This window comes from Paramormyrops kingsleyae, chromosome 1 (genome assembly GCF_048594095.1).
Source record: "Paramormyrops kingsleyae isolate MSU_618 chromosome 1, PKINGS_0.4, whole genome shotgun sequence".
Lineage (NCBI taxonomy): Eukaryota > Metazoa > Chordata > Actinopteri > Osteoglossiformes > Mormyridae > Paramormyrops > Paramormyrops kingsleyae.
In genome coordinates, this window is record NC_132797.1 from 22,811,104 (window position 1) to 22,832,365 (window position 21,262).

Here is a 21,262-nt window from a genome sequence, read left to right on the forward strand (position 1 = left end):
GGCCTAGCTGTCATACTGCCGAGAGTTAATGTGAATGAAAACCTCCAGTAAGATCCAGCTTTATAAATCGGTAAAAATTGTGTGTTGCACTGGGTAAGCAGCACACAAAACTAACTATATATAACCAGAATCATTTTGTGTATTATTCTGTTTGTCATTCTAGGCCACCTGCACTGGCTGGAAGCCCAGCATTCTCAGACATCTCGCTCATCCGAATCTCACCGCACCGGAACCCCTCAGTGGGTGCGGAGTCACCGTTCAATCCGCCCCACCCGTACATCAACCCCTACATGGACTACATTCGCACCTTGCACAGCAGTCCCTCGCTCTCAATGATCGCCGCCCCCCGGGGACTGAGCCAAGCTGATGGTGAGTGCTTCAGGGTCCCTATTTAGGCCCACGGCTTTTTCTAAGAGTCCCCTTACCAGCTTGAGACAGTTCAGTTTAGTTCAGATATTTGGTCAAACCTAATGTGATTAATTTCCAGTTTTAAGTTACAGAGGTTCTGGAATGTCAAGCAAATGCACAAATAACGAACTGCACATTCGGCGGGCAGAAGAGGCACAGCCAGAAGCAGGTTCTGAAGGATCAAAGGCTGACCACAGCCTTTCACCCCTCATGTGTGGGGGAAGCCCGAGAAGCACATGTGTTATTTCTGAGGTCACTGGTCGTGGCCTTCACTTCTCAGTCAAGGTCTCTCGAGGCCATGGCCGGACATGATCCAGACAGGGTTCAAGAGAAGCCAGCTTCAGGGGTCATGAGTAGAGGTTGGGGTGGGGGCCAGGGGAGCCCCGGGGAGACCTGGCTTGAGCAATCGATCAGAGGGGGCCAGGGGAATTCGTTTGCTTAAACGAGCCTTGGCGGCCCCTTTGCCAAATGAGCTCTCTGCCGGCAGACTTAATTGAGACTTGGAGCTATGATTACTCAATTACGTGGGAGCCCCACCTCACCTGGGCCAGTTCCCCAGCGGCTCTCTGCAGTCTGATCTAAACCAAGCCGTGATTGTTCATCTCCTTAGATGTCAACCAATAAAATTTGCCCATCTGATGAGCCGCACATTTAATGTGATTGTGGGCTTGTGCTGTATCAGAGTGTTAATTCATGCAGGTCTGTGTTGAGAAAAAAATACTTCATCTCAATGATTGTATAGTCTTATTAATTTACGTGGATTTCTCTAGGCCTAGAAAACATTGGGAATATTGGAACTGGCTGGCTAATGCTTCAAACATCTCCTACCGTGTAAGAGTACATCTAAGTTGGATCCAGTGCTACATTTTTATCCGGGCATGTGTGTTTACACCTTGAATAAGCACAGGGAGGAAACTTTCTGCTGGAAGGGACAAGGAGAGCATCATACGAGCAGGGGCGTTTAACCGAGAGCTCAGGAATAAATCCAGATGATGAACACCACCCAAGCCGCTGGGACTCCATTATTAAAATGGAATTTTTTTTTTTCCTGTTCCAGAGGTTCGACCTTCCATTTTAAGACTGCATTCCACCGCTAAGAGATTTAAAGGGATAAGCAGCTGTGAAACGTACAACAGCTCTTGTTTTAAATATAACATATAGTCGTCTATATCCGCCTCCCCCGCCTCCCAGATGTAATTAATATGTTTATACTGTGCAGAAAGGGCAGATTTTCCTTATATAGGGCAATGCCTTTGCAGAAGTGAGCTAATACAAACAGTGGGGACAAAACTCTCAGGAAGTATTTTAAGTGTGTCTGGAAACGCCCCAGAAGTGGCCCCGTGGAGGCAGAGGGCCCGTAATGGCTGCACTCGGGCCCCTGCTTTGTGTCCTGGGCCGGGACGGACCCACGTCAATTGTTGTTAGGTGAATTTTTGAGATTGAAGGGGAAAAGGTGGGGGTGGCTGTAGGCCAAGTGGGGTGAGGTGGTCCTTGTTGAAGCATGGGGGGGGGGGGGGTTCTCCTCTGGCGCAGCTTCATAGAACCTGATCTAATTAGGCAATTCAACCCCCCTCCTCCCACACACACACACCCCTGTCCCCAGAAAGGCCTCCATTCAGATCAGCCCCCCCCCCCCAGCTAAAGCGATGGCTTGCGGGTTATTCTTCAAAGTGGGCCGAATGGCACACAGACACAGTCCTGCCAAACCCCGGAGAAATGTATGAATAAGAAACGGTAAGGTAAACATGTCCGGGGAGATAGATTATAAACGAAGCCGGAGAGCCGCGGCGGGATGAATTACAGCCCCGCCGCCCGGCCCATGGGAACAGTGGCCATACGAAATTATTTAGCTCCTTTCTGTTTCTCTGTCCTGCTGCTGTAAAATAAATAGTGTGTCTTTCGGCGACACACTCCTTTGCACTCTCTCTTTGTAGCCCTTGTCTACGTACAGGAAGAGACTCACCAGGCTTCGACCCGCCTCCAGGTTAAAGTTAACATTTTGGACTTCAAGTTTCATGGGCTCTGTTGACAAGTTTGTGTATTGTCGGTGATGGGGGGGGGGAGGGGGCAATTAAAGTTTTTTAAATGAGTAGTAGAATATGTAGAACTGAGTATACTCAGAGCAGGGTGTGACTCAGTGAGGACTCAGAAGGTTGCCGGTTCAAATCCCACAGCTGCCAGGGTGGTTTGCTTGCTGGTCCTTGAGCAAAGCTTCTCCACTGATGGCATGTAACACGTCGTCTGCCAAAGAAATAAATGTAAAAGGAAAACATTGCAACAAAAACTGAATTCTGACACCAACCACTACGCACACAAGGATTAAAATGTTTGATCTGCAGTGAAAACATTTTTGGTTTAACTTTCCTAAAATCACAGTAGCGTAAATGTCATATTATATTGTGAAAAGGGCTGTCGCTCTGTTACTAGCCGTGGAAAAGTGATAATTCACCGTGACAGAGAATGTTGTTCTGTTTTTAAATAGGTGATAACTAATGTAGATTCCTGTCTCACTAAGCGTAAAATGATCAATCAGTGTAAGGCTTCTTTATGACCCATCGCAGGGCTGGTGCGAGGCTGAGAGGGTTAGGACACTGTGCCAGTCATGGGAAGGTTGCTGACTGAAATCCTTGCAGAATGACTTGAGGAAGGCCCTTAACCCCGCATTGCTCCATCTATTGTCTGATACTGCTTTCTCTCAAAAGTGTGTGTCACTTTGGATGGTATGTAATTTATGCATATGCTCATTGTCCTGTATTTCAGTTAAGTGAATCTGGCCTTTTTCTAGAATGCCAATTGACTGGGTCACTACTTTTTAAAGTTTCGGTGGAGGAAAGTTTGTAGTACATTTGAAGGTGTGTGCTAGTGACTGTGTCACTTTGGTCAGGAGGACCAATGTTTCCCGTTAAGCATCACAAGGTTACTAAAATTTTAATGAACGAGAGGGGGGAGAGTTATGCGGCTTAGATACTACAATTCCCAGCCTCCCCTGGGGCCAGGCTAGACACACCTGAGCACGTGTTACCCATCTTCATGATGTAACTGGCAGCAACACGGGTAGCATGTGTAGGTTTTGTCGTGTCTCTCTTGTATAAATAAATGAGGAAGGAAATAGCCGTCCCCAAACCTGCCGCAGTGTTAGTCCACAGATGTCAGTTGCTGTTGTTGTTGTTGTTTTTTCCTCTCCTTCTAGTTTAATCTGCTTTGATTTTTAGGCCAAATAAGTAAATGAATGGAAAGCTGATTTGATTCTGAGGATGGCATGAGTTGGGCTCCTGCCCAGTATGCGAGGGATTTGGGAGGGCAGGAATACCTCTCTGTCTCACTCTCTTTCTCTCTCTTTCTTCCCTGTCAGAATTGTCGTGTCCCCCCGCATCTGTGGTGGAACGTCCCATAGGACTGAGGCCCCGTGCCCCACCTTGCATTAAAGCTCCTTTTGGGTTCCTTGAACTGCTTTCTGGAGGGGGTGGCTCACTGATTGCTGCTAAAACATCGATGCTAGGACACCCCCACCACCCCACCCTGAAAAAAAGAGGCACATTATAGTTCAATCCATAAGCAGCACTAAACTGGAAAAAATGAAGACAATTAAGAAATCCCCCCCATCAGAAAAAACATAATACCCAGATCGAATTAATTTGGAATTTCTCCTTATGTTTACAGAACCAATCAGAGATGCATATTGCCTGCACCCCGTTCAGGCTTCATAAAGGATCTTTTCATCATCCCATATTTGTTCTTTCTTAAAAAAAAGGCAGGAATTAGCCATAACATTTTATGGGGCTAAACTGATTTCCCATTTGCCTCCAAAAGCACTTTGTCTCTTTTTTCTTTCTCTCCTTTTTTTTGACGTGTATTTTTTTATTTTTTTTGCTTGGGAAAGATATTTGCATACCGATGCACGATGCCAGATGTTTATTTTTAGGAGGCGGTTCAAGGACTTAGTTCTCTATTACTAAGGAAGGGGGGGCACAGAGATAGAGCGAGCTGGGGGGGGGGGGGAGAGATGGGGCCTGTTTCTTTATGCATGCAGATCTGGGCAGATCTGGGCTTTTGTTTTATTGGGCTTTAAGTAGCACGGTGGAGAGCGGTTTGAGCTGCTCTGCTCCCCCACGATAACACCGGCGTTCCTCGCCGGCTGCGGACGCAGCGGACGGCACACGCGCCGGTGGGGCGCGCACACACACCAGAAAGAAAGTGGGATGAAAGGAAAGGGAAACCTATACAGGAAGCAGGAAAAGTCTCATTTGTCTAAAAAAAAAAGAGACAGAGTCGAGGTTATTTTAAAGCTGAGGAATGTCACTGCAGATTTTTTGTTCCTTTGTTGAGTTGTACATTCAAACTGGTATCACCAGTACAGTGCAGTGGGGGCATGAGTCTCCTGTCAAACTCAGGGGCCACAGCACTTTACAAGGGCCCCTGATCATGTTAAGGGGACCCAGAGTTTCTAGCTATGCACCCACTGGTAGCCTTGCCCTAGCAGAGAGCCAAGAAGTCGCTCATCTTAGACACGATGCAGACGCTGAAAAGACGCTGACTTTCACCTTGCATGTGCCATTACATTTTCAGGCAATTGACTCCTGTATTCCTTTCCTCCCTGACACGCCCTGTCCCTCACCAGTGCCCCCTACTGGTCTGAGCACGGCAGAGTACTACCATCAGATGGCGCTATTGAGGAGTCAGTGCAGCTCGTACGCAGACCTCATCCCCTCTGTTGTGTCGACAGCCGGGACAGGAGCGGGGGCCCTCCATATGGATTACCTGGACGGTAAGCGCACGTCACCTTTAAATTCCAACCCAGGGTCAAGTGGAATCCCTATTTGTCAATATTGACATTGCTTTTTTCATTATGTTATTTAACCATAGCCATTATTTAATTTATCCTCTGATTCTTATTATATGATTTGTTCATTACATGTATTGAAGGAAATCAGGCTTAGTTTAAGTATCCATAAACAAACACTTGTCTAGATTTCAAACCCAAACCTTTGTTTAAATTGTTCATTAATAGCATCACATATTTACTCAAACTTTGTCATTGATTTTTAAAAAAAAAAAAAGAATATTGATTTGACATAATATACACCTGTGAGGTGATTTGTCCTATACTGGAGTTTTATGCAATACAATATCTACTACTGCTACACTGAACTCAGCAGTGATCCGACTGAGAAATAAATCACTGCCTATCAAATGAGTGTTTGATATGCCAGCAAGTGTCAGGTATATCCATAGACAAGCAAAAAAGGGACAGGGTAGCACAGGAGTTTGAATGTTTTTTTTTAGTTTCTTGATGAATATGTTTTATGCATGCTTATTTAAATCAACTATATAGACCAAAAATCACATCACAACTAAAATGTCACACCTCTAGACCCATGCTAAATCAAACATTAATACGTCAGACCCAAACTAATTTAAACGCCACAGAATGATCACATTTAGAATTGCTATTGTCTTAAACCGCCCTACCAGGGAACGTATGCAGTGGGGCTATGCAAATGAGGTATTTTAAAGTGTAAATAGGAAATTAAATGCTCAGTGAATCTTTGGAAGGTCGGCCAGATACACCCGCCCCACCCCCTCAGCTTTGATGAGAACGTATTTAGTCAGCCAGTCGCCGCCTTCATAGAAATCAGGGGTGAAGTTACCCTTTTACTCCGTACAAACTAATTAAAACTATCCAAACTTGCGCGAGTATCCGAAAATTAATTGCTATTAAGTGGGAATTGGAGTGTCCCATCATCCATCACTGTAGAAATCCTTTCTTCTGTGTCAGTGTTTTAGATTAATAGACTGAAACAAAACAATTAGGGGCAAATTTAAATGGAGATGTTGGCTTTTTTAATTCAAATCGTCTGTGATCGTGTCTGGTAATAACTCATCGCCGTTTAACAATGTGTGTTCCACGGCTGGGAAATTAACACTTTAAAGCACCTTTTCATGATATATGGATATATATTTTTTTAAATGATAACTGGGCATCAAGAGGCTTTTGTTAATAACTGGGCCAGTTCATTGTATCTTGGGGTTGACATCAATGTAATTATAAAGATAGAGCTTAATTATGGAATGAGAGACCACTCCTAACTGTTTACGTTTTAATGATCCATTATTTCTGTCTTTTTGGTTTTAATCAGAGATTTTGTCTCCCTCTTCATGGTAACATATGCACTTCAAATAACCACAAGGGCCTCTATACATATTTTTCCTGTATTAATAGTTAAGAGCTGGCCAACTGGAGTTCACTGTTTGTTCCTACATTACTTTCAAGAAAGATTCTGTCTTGTTCATGAATATCATCCGTCTTCCGTATGTGCTTATTAATTTAGCAGACACTTTTATCCAGTGCAACCAGGGTTTAAAAATAGACGGTGCCAGGTTGAGCTCAGCTCCATCTCCTTGTGTCCAAATCGCACTTTGCTGGAGCGCAATCCAGCTTCCATCAGTGTTAATCTTTTTTTCTTAATGTCTCAAAATTTAGTAAAAGATTCAAAGTGAACAGTTAAATGTGAGTTTTGTGCTAAAATTTCATTTCATTTTCATTAGTAGCTTTGACCAGACATTCATTTGTTGAGTAAATGAGATATTCTGACATCATGCCTTTATTTCTCGTGTTTTTGTATTTTGACTTATTTTATTTACTGTACTGCTGCCAAAACATCACTTACTGTCTAGATCAGGGCTGTGAAACTGCAGTCCTGGGGGGCCGGAGCCCTGTGTAGCTTTAGTTCTTTCCCTGTTCCACCACAAATGATTCAGCTCAGAAGCTGTGGGGTAAAAATTTACAGAAAACAGTGCAAAGGTGTCTTAACCAAAAACATTAGCATAGGAGTATGGTGTGTAAATGACTGCAAAGTGCAAGGGAAACAGCGTACTAAGATTAATGTGCAGAACAGACCAATAACCTGAAGTAGTGCAAAAAGAAAAATTTGTTCACTGTCGTGCAAAATTATCGTGCAAATAGACTGCTGTCCTCTGATGCTCTGTAAACCATGGCAGACTTACATAAAGGAAGCAGGGATCTGACTAAGACACTGTCAAATGATTGGAGACAAGACATCAGGTAACAGCAAGGGCCAATCCTGGGTACAGCAGCAGGGTCTGGGTGCGTTTGCCATTTTAATACATGAGCTGGTCACATGACATTCCCCCTCCCCCCAGCATCCAGACACCTAGTCTTTAAAGCCAATCAGTGATACTGCTGTGGTCTATGTCTGCCAATTAAGACTGACGTTACACACAAGCTACCTTTTTATCTGACATCGATTCCATATCAAGTCATATGAACACAGAAGCTTAAATTATGAAAAATTATGTTTTCTATTTTTTTTATCGAAGATTTAGTATAATGTAGGATTGTTTTTCATTTAATGTGCACAAGAAATAAAATCTAAGTCTCACAGACTGGGTGCTCTCACTACAGAATTTGTTAGGAAGATTTAGTCAAAACTGAGCAGGCAGTTTAATGACTGTACAGGTACCCAGACTAGTACCAAAAGCAAATCAAATTTTTCTGATGGCTGTCAGCTAAAGGGAGATGTTCTGAAAATATTAGCCAACATTATGGGAAGGTCTTCTCAAAGTTGGCAGCGAACATTCGTACTGTAACATTAACGTGACATTATATCCACAATTCACACTTTAACAGAGGTTCTGTCAGTGTCAGCAAGATAACATCATTACCTCAAAATACTTTTAATACAAAAAATGTTTATATATAAAATATATAAAATGATACAAAATATTATTTTATAAAAGTGCTATATGCATGTACTGCAAACACACCATCCAGCCTTGAACCCATTACCTTTAGATGACAGTATTACCCGCTACCCTCCCCTACAAGCCTTACATTAGTTTTTGTATTATTAGTCTTAGTTGTAGTAGTAGTTGTATTAGTGGGATAACGTTCCAGGAACATCAGGAAAGCTGGACACTTTGAACATTCTCATACCTTAATCATAACATTCCGTAAAACGTTCTTAGAACAAATAATTGCCAGCAGTGCTGGTAGCCTAAAATTTTATTAGCAATATCTCGTAAAGATGACAAGCTAGCCACAAGATGTGCATAAAATCATCAGTGGGAATGTCAGGATTCCGTTAATGAGGTGGGATCGTTAGTGATTTTTAGAGGACAGATGCCAGCTGAAAGTCAACCGACTGACCAAAGGGATTCGATTGCGTCTTCAGGCATAGTTTAACATGCCCTTTAAACAGAAAACTTCTGGAAGCCTCAAGTGCTAACAAGCATAACGCTTAAGGGACCGAATTGTGCCACGGCTCTAATTTAAGAATTAAATCCCGTAACCTTAAGAAGCACAAGGGCTTTTGATTGAATCACACCAATGTGATAATTTTTGAATACATTTTACTGACCTCTTTTGTCTTCTCTTATACCTTAAAATTAATATGTTCTGGCCATTATAGTATTTTATATTACATATCATAAAGCCCTTCACTCCAAAAAGGACAGAAGCTTTTTTGCTATGAGTGAAAATAAATATATTACTTTAGTTAGCTACAGTCCCTCAGTCCTGCCTAGTTTTGCAGCAGTGTTGATTTATATGTGATTTACACCTGAAACACCAGGTGTTTCATTTATAAATTAGGAGTTAAGGGGCCAGGCCAACAGGGGTTGCTTTTTTTACTTGAGCACTCAGCTCTTAATTGTGTTATTGATGGTATCATGTTGATAGCAAGCCGCCTAGGATAGGGAGTCTTATGCTGACTCAATAAATTTCGGGCCAAAACGGTTACGACCTGGAACGCACTGATCTTGTCGACATTAACGGGCACATTAGTCAGGCTAATTAATAACGTCGCCGCGGTTATCTGTCCTGTTGCCAGTCAGGCCGTGAGGCGTGGGGTTTCCTTGTCCGAATGGGCAGGGGCTCCATTCCTAGCTGCCCTCGTCTTGCCTGTCTGTGTGCTCCCCTGTCCACTTGAATTAATGACCCTCCTGCCTAACCATCCATCTCGTCTATAAATCAGAGGGAAAACGAGAGGGACACCCTTAGCACTGAGAGCGCCTTATCCTCTCTCATGCCCCCCCCCCATCCCTTTTGCCAATTTATCATGCGGCGGCGCATTAATAAACAGAGATCCCACGGGGCCCGCCTGCCGCGCGGTACCTCCCTGGGCCCCTCCCCCTAATTCCCTACAAGTGGAGTACGTCTGTCTCAGGTGGCGAAAGGGGGCGGTCCCAATGCAGAGTGCAGGACCTGTGGTCCAATCAGGCGGGGGTGGGGGTGTTACTGCAGAATTCACACCTGGCAGGATAAAGCTGACAGTCAACAGAGATCGTATGGAAGATCGTTTCTGCTTTCTTATCTGCTGGATCTCTGAGCTCTACCTCAGAAACATTTGCAGGCATCTTTTCACGTATTATGGTCAGAGTGACATGCGGACCTGGAGCCTGTCCCAGTCCATCGCAGGGCACAAGCATGCGCAAATAATCATACTCTATGGGCAATGTAGAGATGCTACAGTAGTTAAGCTAACAACATGCCTCTGGACTGCAGAAGGGGGGGGGGGGCGAACATGCAAATTTCGCAAACAGAGCAGAGGTGGAATTTGAACCCCCAGCCCTGGTGGTGTGAGGCCACAATGCTACCCCTATAATAATAATAATAATAACAATGGATACTTTATTGTCTGTGGGGAAACTCTTATTATGCCTCCCCCTCTCTGTAGGTGAGAGCAAGCTGGCCGCGAAGGGCTGCCACCCACAGTAGTACTCAGGGACCCGCAGATGTGCCGAGGCTGGCCTCGAACCGGCAACCCTCCAATCACAGGCACTGGGACTTAGCCATAAGTACATATTAATATAAATATACCATTAAATTCTCAATGTGGGTTGCAGTCGGTATACTGCCACAATTCAAATTCAGATTTGTGCAGGTGGATTTTACATTTTCTCTACTGTAGGCTTGGGTTTCCTCATGGTACTCCAGTTTACTTCTCAAGTCATCAGACTGATACTGATATTGGACAGATACTGATATTTCAGTCAATTTTAGACTGATACTGATATTGGACTGATACTGATATTTCAGTCAATTTCAGACTGATACTGATATTGGACTGATACTGATATTTACTCTAATATGTGTGCACTGTAAGCCCTGTGATGGACTTTCACCCAGGGTGTTCTCCGGAGCTTTCTGGAACAGCCTCCAGTCTGAAGCTGTACTGTATAAGTGATTCTGGGAATTGGATAATATGTGTAACATTTGTATCTGTTGCAGTTCTGATGGGATAGAAAATTGATATTAAATGTAGCAACCAAAACAGTTAACTGAACATGGGGATTCTCTGGTCCCGGCTCAGGTGAACTGGGCATTGAATGCGTGTTCGTACGGACGTATGTAATTATGTGTATTGCAGTGTGTGCCTCTGTTTTGGAAGGCGCATAAACACGTAGGAGATGAGGAGGCCGTCTTTCATGGGGAGGCACAGCAATGCGGGTCCATCCTGCTCTCCTGTGGCACGGTGCATTAAACGCCGCAGCCGCCTGCCCGCAGCCTCCTGCCCGCAGCCTCCTGCGTGTCACGCACACACATGCACACAGCCGATTTACATCTGAATGGCAGGCCTGTAATCGCTGGATGTGTCAGACAAGCCGGGGTTGGTGGCGGGGGGTGGGGTGGGGGGGAGCAAATGGGTGGGGGGGGTGGAGAATTGGCACAATCTGGTTTTGTTTGCTGAAAAAAAGGGCTCTTAGTCACAAAACCATTGTGTCACTTCACACATAGAACACACCCCCCTCTTAAAAAAAACTTCTTTTCTGTACTTTTATTTTGTTTATGACATCTTGCAGTGAAAAGATAGCAAAAGCCATTTTTTACTTCATACAGTACATGGCCGTCATTGTCACTTTAGGCGTCCTGTCTGTTTTTTTCTTTTAATTTAAATTTGGTTCCTGCATTCTAGTGAAATGTAAAAAAAAAAATCCATATACTACAGGCACACAACTGATTATGTTGGAGGGGACAGGTTTATTGAACATAGTGATAACATGGACTGTGGAATATTAAGGATATATATATATATTCAAGCCCGAGATTAAATGGATTCACGTTCTCACACACTTCTCCTTCTACCGGTTCCCTTGAGCAACATTTTGATACATGACGTCGGCCTAAATAGATTCCTTCTGAAATCTTTCATTTGCGAGGCCTGGAGAGAGATGTGGGGATGTTGGGTAAACCGTTTACCGTGTAAAATAAGCTAAATTCAGTCAGACACCCCATGAAGCAGGGGGATGTCGCCGGCAGAGTGCTTTGATGGGAGTTTGGAGAGCTGTTGTTCCCCAAGGAGCCCCTATGCCCCACGTTTTCCACAGCTTGTCCTCTTCCCATTGCGGAGCAAAAAAGTAGCCAGGGGCCTCACATCCCTCCTCCTCAACGAGGCTGCCAGGCTTGGGGGCCATTGTCACCAAATTGGGCAATTCTTCCGTCTTGGGTGATGAATGGGCAGGCCTTGAAAGTACCTGCAAAAGGCTGTGGTGAAGAGGTAGGGGGTGGAGGGTAAGACTTTGTGTCTTCCATTGAGATTTGTTGCATCTGGTGCTCAAATGTCAGGGTTTCTGCTTGAAAAACATTTTAAATGGGTCTGGAAGAGGAACTAATTTATAGACAGACACCTGTGCAACAGAGGTAAGCAGAAAGAACCTAGAGATATTTTATGGGGTACAGGGATAGCAGGGAATGTATGGGATAGTCAGGAAGGTTTGGGAATACACAGGAATGTGTAGGGATATTCAGTAAGGTACAGGTACACCAATGAAGCTACGGGGATAACCAGGTAGGTCCAAGATACCCAGGGGGAATGGGTTACCAGCGAAGGTATTTGGAAACCAAGTAGATATGGGGACACAAGGGAAAGTATGAGAAGACACAGAGATATCCCAGAATGTCCAGGCATCCCAGTGGAGGTACATGGATGCCATTGAAGGTTCCTGGGGGTACAGGAATTATAGTGAAGGTACGGGGGAACCAGAAATGTACAGTGATACCAGTGAAGGTACAGGGATGCTAGAAATGGTATGAGAATACCCAGGAAAGTATGGGGATCCCACAAATGGTATGGGGATATCCAGGAAGGTATGGGGATACGAGGAATGGTATGGGGATATCCAGGAAGGTATGGGGTTATCAGGAATGGTATGGGGATACCCAGGAAGGTGTAGGTTTACCAGGAATAGTATGGAGATAACCAGAAAGGTATGGGGATGTCATGAATGGTATGGGGATACCCAGGAAGGTATGGAGATACCAGAAATGGTACGAGGATACCCCGGAAGGTATGGAGATACCAGAAATGGAACGGGGATACCCAGGAAGGTATGGGGATACCAATGAAGGTGCAGGAATACCAAGGGAGGTATGTGAATACCAAGATAAGTATGAAGATACCATGAGTGGTACAGGGATACCAAAAAATTAATAGGGATAATCAAGGAGCTTCCAGGAAAAGGGAAAGATGCAAGGATATCAGAAAAGGTATGTGAGTACTCAGACAAGGGAAGCTACAGGAATATGAGTGAAAGTACATGGATACCAGGAATGGTACAGGGATACCAGGGAAGGTGTGGGGATACCTGAGGCCTCAGCTTACACCTGAAGCTTTTGTGATTAAGGCTCAGTGGACAGTCTGCTCCAAAGTAAGGGGCTACTGAATAGCTGCAGTAAAAAAACCCAGCTGCATAGCTGGGCTAAATAGCAAGGAATGTTTGAAAAAGAAGTGTTGGCTAAGCAATGTAATAATAATAAATAATAAGGGGGAAGGGAAAACAGGCAAGTAATGGATTGTAGGCTGTCAGCTGAGTTCCATATTGTGGAAATAGCAGTAATTGCTTTCCTTGTAATATTTGTCTATTGTTTCACAAAATTATTTCAGCTCAGCTGGATACGAAGCACTGTGAATAGCATGACTGGTGAACGCTTTGACTGAGGCTGATGAAAACATTTTTGACATCATCATAGCCACGGTTACCCTGGGGGTCGTGCAGGAGTTGAATTCGAGGGTATCTGCATATTGTCAAGTTTTAACAGCTGGGTTCCTCCTCTTTCTCTCTCCCTCCACCCAGGTTCCCGGTTCCCCAGCCCCAGGATCCCCACCAGGCCCAGCCGAAAGCGCACGCTGCCCAGTTCCCCACTGTCGGACCACAGCTTCGACCTCCAGGCTGTGATTCGCACCTCGCCTAACTCCTTGATAAGCAGCATCCTTAGTAGCTCCCGCTCCAGCTCTTCCACTGGAGGCTCCTATGGCCACCTGTCTGCTGGGGCCATAAGGTAAAGTCAGTGTCACTGTGTAAAACGGGTGATTCCCCGGGGACCAATCAGCTGTCAGCTAACCCTAAACCTAACCCTTTTTCTGTCATCTGTGGACATCCCCAAAGTTAGCATAGGCAGGATTTAATTTTGACGCTGTTGCTCTAAGAACTTAAAAACCCAAAGTATGAACAATTATGTCCAGCAGAGACATATAATGTGGAGAATTCCTGTTTCTTGTGATGCATCTTACTACGCTTGCTCCTCCATCTCTATTCCACATTTAAATACTTATTGGACCATTCCTTTCAAACCAGTTGAAAGCTGTTTTTGGCCAAAGTCTGGAAGGAGACTTGCTGCATTAAGCTTGAAGTACTTGTTTTGAATTGCCTGTTATTTTGACGTTGTGCGGTCCCCACAAAGATCTGTGAATGCAATCAGAAAACTAAAAAGTCATATCTTGTTTGGTTACTTATGGTTATGGTTAGGGCTGGGTAGGGGTTAAGGCAAGTTTTCCCCATAGAAATGAATGGATAGTCACCACAAAGATATAATTACAAACCTGAGTGTGTGAGTGTATGTGTGTGAGTTTACCCTGTGATAGACTGTCTAACGGTGTTCCCTGCATTACGCCCTGTCATTCTCGGGGCAGGCTAGATGGATGTCTGGAAACTAAGCAATTAAACCTTGTGAGTAATTTAAGGAAGTATTGCGTGCCAAGACCTGTGTGTGATGGCGGTCCCGTCTCATCGTTCCTCAGCAGGTAGAGGATCTATGACCATGATCTTGAAACATCTGACTTGTTTTTTTATATCATATGAAAGCTTTAAGGTTTTATTTGTCCTGTCCAGTTCAGCTGGCTCCTCTTCTCAGCCGCCCTTCCATTCTCATTGCTGACGTCTAAACATCTAAGATATGGTCAAAAAGAAAATGAAGCAAAAAAGACAATGAGCAAAGTTCACTCTTCACATCATATTATTATGGCAGAGAATTACTTTAGGAATTACAATTAAATTTCAAGTACAATTAAAATTTTAGAAGTATTTGTAGCAGCAAGGCTGCATATGTGCATACACTTTTTTAAAGGGAAAAGAAGGTTAGCTGTTAGTACAGAAATTCTCATACTTTTTCTGTGGTACTGAGTGAAGAAACAAGACAAGATAGATAAGGATGTGAGTAAGGAGTGGCTCTTACATCTCAGACCAGCAGTTCTCCATCTGGGAGAACTCCGTGACCGTCATGTTTACGGTGCGAAGCTAACCGTCGTGTCTCATGGGCCAGAGTCACCTCAACATGTTTACCATTTCTCCACATCTTGACCAAGGAAAGTTTTTTTAATATCTTTTTTTATCAAAAAGTCTACAGAGCGGGGAAGCAGCTGTCGCGCCAGTTCTCCGGAAAAGTAGTGGGAAAGAAAAGACGGCGGGAGGGAAAAAGCAAGGCGAGCGACTGAAAGGGAGAAATATAAATAACAGAATCGGAGGGGGGGGGGGGGATGGTAAGGAGGGAGAGAGCAGGGTTGAAAGAATGACAGCGAAGAATAGGAAAAGAGAACGAGTGTGGACTCATTGAGAGCGCGATGATGAATGAACGGCCTGTTGAACAATAAATGGAAGGTCTCTCAGTGAACATGAAATCCTCTATTAGGTAGGAAGCATGTGAACAAATCCCCCCCCCCCCACTCTGATATGCATCTTCTGATTAATGTCCTCTCCATCAAGCGTGGAGAACTTACCTTAACTGGACACTGGCGTGATATTTCATGTGGGACGGGGGCATTTTGGGCGCGAGGGTGAGTGTGTGTGCGTGTGTGTCTGTGTGTGGGGCGGGGGAAGGGGGGGCGGCTGATAATGTGACAGATGAAAAGGGAGCCCAATCCGTGGTCGGGGATGAGACCTGGAGCACCACATCTCTGGCAAATCTCTGTTGCCCGGAAGCAGATGAATCATTGTCAAGCTTTGGCTTGAGTTGCATATGCTGTGGGCAACTGGACATTAAACTACTTTTGCAAAGGATTAAACACACAGCTTAGGATTTTAATAATTGTACAGCCAGCCTGTGACCAAAGATGCAGAGATAAAGATTTGAGCTTTCAGCTCCTGCCATAGATTCTGGGATAGCCTGACATTGATTTCAGCATTTAGTGCTACTACATACCTTCAGTAGTCTTCAACAACCTGGATCTTGGCAGCACAAGGCACGAGGCAGTGGACACTGCCAGTCCATCACTGGAGACAAACTGAGGGCAGTTTAGAGACAGCAGTTGGCTTAACTGCATGGCTTCAGGGTGTGGGAGGAATCATAGGAACAACAAGGAGAGAACTTGCTCTGTTGTTTCCATGATTCTTCCAGGTCCACAAACAGTCTTCATTAAAATAAAAGAGCAGCCTTTACCTAATCTGTGGGAGAAGGTGTGCAACAGGTCAGATAGGGTGAGAATTCCCAGACACACTAAGATGACAAACTAAATGCACTGGAGATTTCAATAATCATTCCAGACAGAGTAGCCCTTGTTTGGGACTGTATAACTTATGGAAGCTGGCTGGATGGAATATGGACGTGTTGAACAGCTACTGGCTGAAAATCTTGGCTTTGAAACCAATCTGAGCACCAGCAGTTTCCGATGCCTGGCCGGAAATCTTGTGGTCTTGGAAATGGCGGTGAGGAATATGTACATGACTATGCACATTGAAATGTTTTGGGAGTCAGACCCAACAGTTACTCAAAGCCCGTGCAAGACATATGTCAGGCGTCCAAGAAAAGTTAATGGAACCAAAAGCACTGGACCGGTAACACATGGGTGACCTGTTCCAGCGTCGTACAGAGGGAGGCGCTGATAGCACGTCCATCTCAGGCTTCCTTCGCCAGGGAGGGAGTATGACGAATGGTCACCCCTTTGGTTCAGCCTGTCGCTGCCTGGGTCCTTTGTGACTGATTTAGGGGCAGCACCTTTACACCAAGCACAAAAGGGGTTCATTATTCCCACACCATGGGCTCAGATGTGCTCTGCCAAGGCTGGCGACCTTTCTCCCCAAAAGAGCGAGAGCTGGCTGCTATCGTGGAGACGCTATGAAGGACATTTTAATAGCTTCAACAGTTGTGTAATATTTCGAAATATCCCAGGGTTTCCATGTACTTTATCCAGGGGAGAGCTTGGTAGGTCAGCTCAGAGTTGAGAACTAGCATATAGCTAATTTTATATAACAATTGTTATGATTATTTTAACTAACAGAACCCTCAGTTTACAATAGTTTCATATTTGACCTAGTCATTTTTGCATAGCTAGCACATAAACCATTTTATATGCTTCAACTACACAATACATGATGACAGATTTATCTAGTCATTTGGTTTAAGAGCTGTTTACTCTCTCTGGCGTAAAGGGACAGTCATGGCAGCGGCTAGTTTTCCTTTCTATCAGCCTTAGCCATTGTCATTTTATACACCTGACAGTGTTACAGTATGTGCATCACTTTCAGAGTAGATTAGTACATAAAGGTTTCATGTCCTTAATCTAGAATGTGCTCGTCAGAACGATAAACAATAAATCGGTTTAAATTTGGCATAATCCATAAGAATGGGAGCCAATATCATAAGAGATACTTGACTTTATTTACTTTTTACCACAGATAACTTAGTCTTGTTAACAAACGTTTGAATACCATGTGTAGATACCCTGGCTCTTTTGGATTAGAATTGTCTCCTGGTGGCTTACACTGCTGACGTTTTCAATACTATGGACATCGATAGATTAAAACAGTGGCTATTTGGTCATATTGAATGGCTTTTCAAAACAACAGAATTGACACAGTAGATTCCTGATGCTAATAACTCGGGTGAATTATACAGTTAGAGGTGCTCACACTAACTCCACAGGGTTAGGGGGATCTTCTCCTGACTTGTTCTTTAACATATTTTACGTGTGAAATTACAGAACATACTCAGATTTCAGAGACAAATATTGACTTGCTTGTTCAATGCCCCAACACTTAAATATTAGAAGATCTATGTGAACCAGTTTTGGAAGGTCACGGTAGATGGCAGCCTACCACAAGCAGCACTCGCCCCCCCCCCCCCCCCCTTCCTGCAGTATTACCCAGAAGTGATCGCCCTGCGATCGAAAGTGTTGAAAAAGCGGCTGATCAATCACCAGACAAGCTTGGACTGCAGGTGACAATGGCTAGATGGGCTACGCAATGCGGCCCCCGCAAATGAGTGATATGACAAGCGCCTGGGCCCCCAACACCCCATCCCATTGATTTCCACTCCTCCGCTATAATAAGATCTCCAAACATATGGACCAGCTTAGCCACCGTCAGATCTGAGAATTAATGGAGCCTGATGTCCCAGTGATGATCCCAGGGTTTGGGTCAGGAAGCCACTGCAGAAGTTAGACACTCCCACACCTCTTAGGGTTATGGGCTGCTGGTGCTGTGCGAAACTCTTTGTAGCTGCTACACCTTGAGGAAGAAGAACACCACAAAATGATCGAGATCATCCTCCATTGACTGGAGGCCTGCTCTCCCCGTTTCCTTATTGATTCTTTGGGGGGTGTCGGAACCCCAACCCAATTGAGCCAAACGCTACGGCAGATTGACTGCCGAGTCTGCCGGTTAATCGCTAAGTCTGATTCCCACGTGTGGCAGGCCAAAGGAAATAGACCGAAATGGAGCAAAGTTACACCCAAGAATTAACTTGCATCGTCTTTATCTAGATTAACATTTCAGCAGTACAGAGGGTCCGCTGTGATTCTCATTAGCTGTTATATATAAAAGATGGAGTCCATCCCCACGCACATGGTTTTTTAGGCAGTAATGAGATGGACGTGGTTCTCCAGGGACTCCCTACCTTTCAATGTCCTTATATTGCAGATTCGTCCGACGTGAGACTGACTCTAGGGACTGTGAATGATTCAGAATGATCTATATATTCTCCATGTCTCTCCCTGTTTTTTTTTTTTCTTTTTCGCTGTGGAAATTGTAATAAATGCTTTGACGTGGTCTATGGTGTCGTTGGAGCCAGTCGTCAAGGTACAGCGTGTTCATCCATAACTTACACGACCTGCCAGGGCATGAAAATACCAGTAATTAATAACTGTGATACACGCCTTGCTCTCCTTATTCGTGGGAGTGTGTTCCTGAACCGTGTACGGATTCCGGAAATAAAGGGGAGACCGGGAGAAAGTTTCCCAACCTCCTTCACATTCACATGTGATTAATACAGAGGTTATTGAAAACAAGCAGGGCCACAATGCTGTAGTTTTGTGTGGTGAAATGGGATGCTGAGATGAGTGTGTAAAGAACAACGTAAGAGACAATGAGGATTGTGCGAGGAAAACGGGATTTCTCATTATACATTCTTCCCTGTTTAAAATTATAGTTCACTGGATTTGAATTACAGCACTTCATACTGTTCTAATATTCATAATATGAAGAGGTAATAATAGGAAATGAAAGCAATTCATATTTCTAAATAATCTCCATTTCTGTTTTTAACATATGTCTTATTTGACTGCATATGACTGTACCACTTTAGTTTTATTGTAGCACTTCAATTTCTTTGCATGTTTGTGTCATAAAATTGAAATTATAACTTATACTAATCTATCATTTTAAAAGCATACATTTTTATTAGATATTATTTTATTTCAGCCCCTGTCTCTGTATTGCCCCCACCCCCCCCCCCCTCCATTAATGGTTTCCCCCGGTCTCTTCGCAGCCCCGCCCTGAGTTTTGCATACCCCCCCACGCCCATGACGCTGCAGATGCACCCGCAGCTGATTGGACGCCAGCCTACCATCGTTGGCTCTGCGTTTGGCCACAGCCCCCCCCTTATCCACCCGGCCCCTGCTTTCGCTGCCCAGCGGCCAATCCCGGGCATGGTGCCCACCGGGCTGGGGTCCGTGGAGAGAAATTCGGCCCCCACAGATTCCTCACAGGTGACTTACCGCTTGCTTCGCCCATTACTTAAAGACAGCAACCCCTAAAACAACAGTGGTATGCAGTAGCAGATCCTGGCTAGGGCAATCTGGGCGATTTCCAGGGTGACGGGGCACCAAATGCCCCCCGGACAGTTGGGGGCGGGGTGGGGGGTTGGGGGTGTAGGGCAGTGAAGCTTGCCTACAGCACCACATCAGCTTCAGCTAATACTGGTGGTGTTAACACAGTTAAAAATGCTACTGCAAATACTATTTCAGAAGTTTACTTCTCTTGTACTGTTAATTTTAATGTCACCCAAATGTCGGTATTAACACTGGGATTCATTGTACAGCCATAGTATCAGCCATGTAGCTACAAACATTATTCTGTTTTGCCTCGGTTTGTTTGTTTGTTGATTATAGCTAATTAGAAAGGAACTCGTTATCATAAAAATCTCCCAAAGTGCTTTTAGTTTCCTTACTCGCAGGCAGAGTCACAACTCAGCCCTGAGGTGAAAAAAATCCAAAGACACAGACCGTATAAAAACGGCTGTAAATATATGTAACATAGATTTTACAGCAAATTGGTTATGAGCAGCTCCCAGTCCTAGTTTGACAAATAGCTATTCGAATACAGACACAGACAGAACGGTGACACAGATACGGATATCTCCTCTTTTTAATACCCTTACTCCATTTCAGCTAGTATTTTTTCCCCTTAAAAGACTACCCCAAGGAGCAACAAAGGCCTTATTAACACAGAATCCCACTTCTGACACCATTAATCACAAGAATGAGAAATAATCTGGTCTAGAATTGATGGATTTAACTGTGTTTGCGGGACCCATTTTTCATGACACGCTGCGGCTGAATTACAGCAAAACCGGCCGAGCCTTATTTATTTATTTTTTTCCAGGTTTCCGCTCTCTTCTATTCTGGATTTTTGTGGTCCTACGGCATAAAAACATAATTTTTTTTTGCTGTGTTTCTCTTTATTTTTGTTATAATTTTTTTTGTCCGTGCAGTAACCTAGCTGGACATTATGCTCGAAGCTGTAAATTTGCACACCGATCCTTCTTCTCGCAACGATTGCTCGGCACTGTCCAGCAACCCGGAAAGAAACATCCATTTTCGGCTGCTGATGCTATAGACAGCAACGCTCAGTTTAATGGGAGTGAAATGCGGGGCGTCCATCAATTTCTTGGGGATAAAAGTATAATTAAAGAAATTAATTGAAACACCTGAACACTCATCTTAAAGATAGACTGTGGGGGATTCATGCCACATGTTACTGTCGGCCATCCTTGAAAACAACGAAGAATAAACGTTACCGGATTATGCCACAGTAGCGAACAGCACGTTTAGCATTGTTCCAGATTTGTGTGTTCAAATGCTGACTTGGCATGATCTTCCTGTTCTTATGCACTTTCCAAACTGGAGTTTCCCTTTTTGTGTGTGAGTATGTACCCTGTGATTGGCTGACATCCTGTCCCGGGTGTCCCCTCTCTCCCTATCTGCCACCTGGGATAGGCTCCCGGCTCAGTGTGGATAATGAGATGATTGGTTAGAAGATGCATGCATGGATTTAAGCAAGACTCCGCTTAATTATCAGTGTGAGGTCTTTGTATTTGTCCACACAGTACATTGGCTTCTGGGGACTT

At 44.3% G+C, this 21,262-nt stretch overlaps 1 protein-coding gene across 1 annotated transcript in view; it reads left to right on the forward strand.

The window, feature by feature from the left end:
- The window catches only part of gli3 (GLI family zinc finger 3), a 136,177-nt gene that overhangs the window by 91,476 nt on the left and 23,439 nt on the right, over positions 1 to 21,262 (forward strand). Inside the window, exons 5-8 of the mRNA XM_072711760.1 lie at positions 164 to 369; positions 5,027 to 5,173; positions 13,501 to 13,705; positions 19,403 to 19,622. Coding sequence (XP_072567861.1) covers positions 164 to 369; positions 5,027 to 5,173; positions 13,501 to 13,705; positions 19,403 to 19,622 — 778 coding nt within the window. The remainder of the gene's footprint in view (positions 1 to 163; positions 370 to 5,026; positions 5,174 to 13,500; positions 13,706 to 19,402; positions 19,623 to 21,262) is intronic.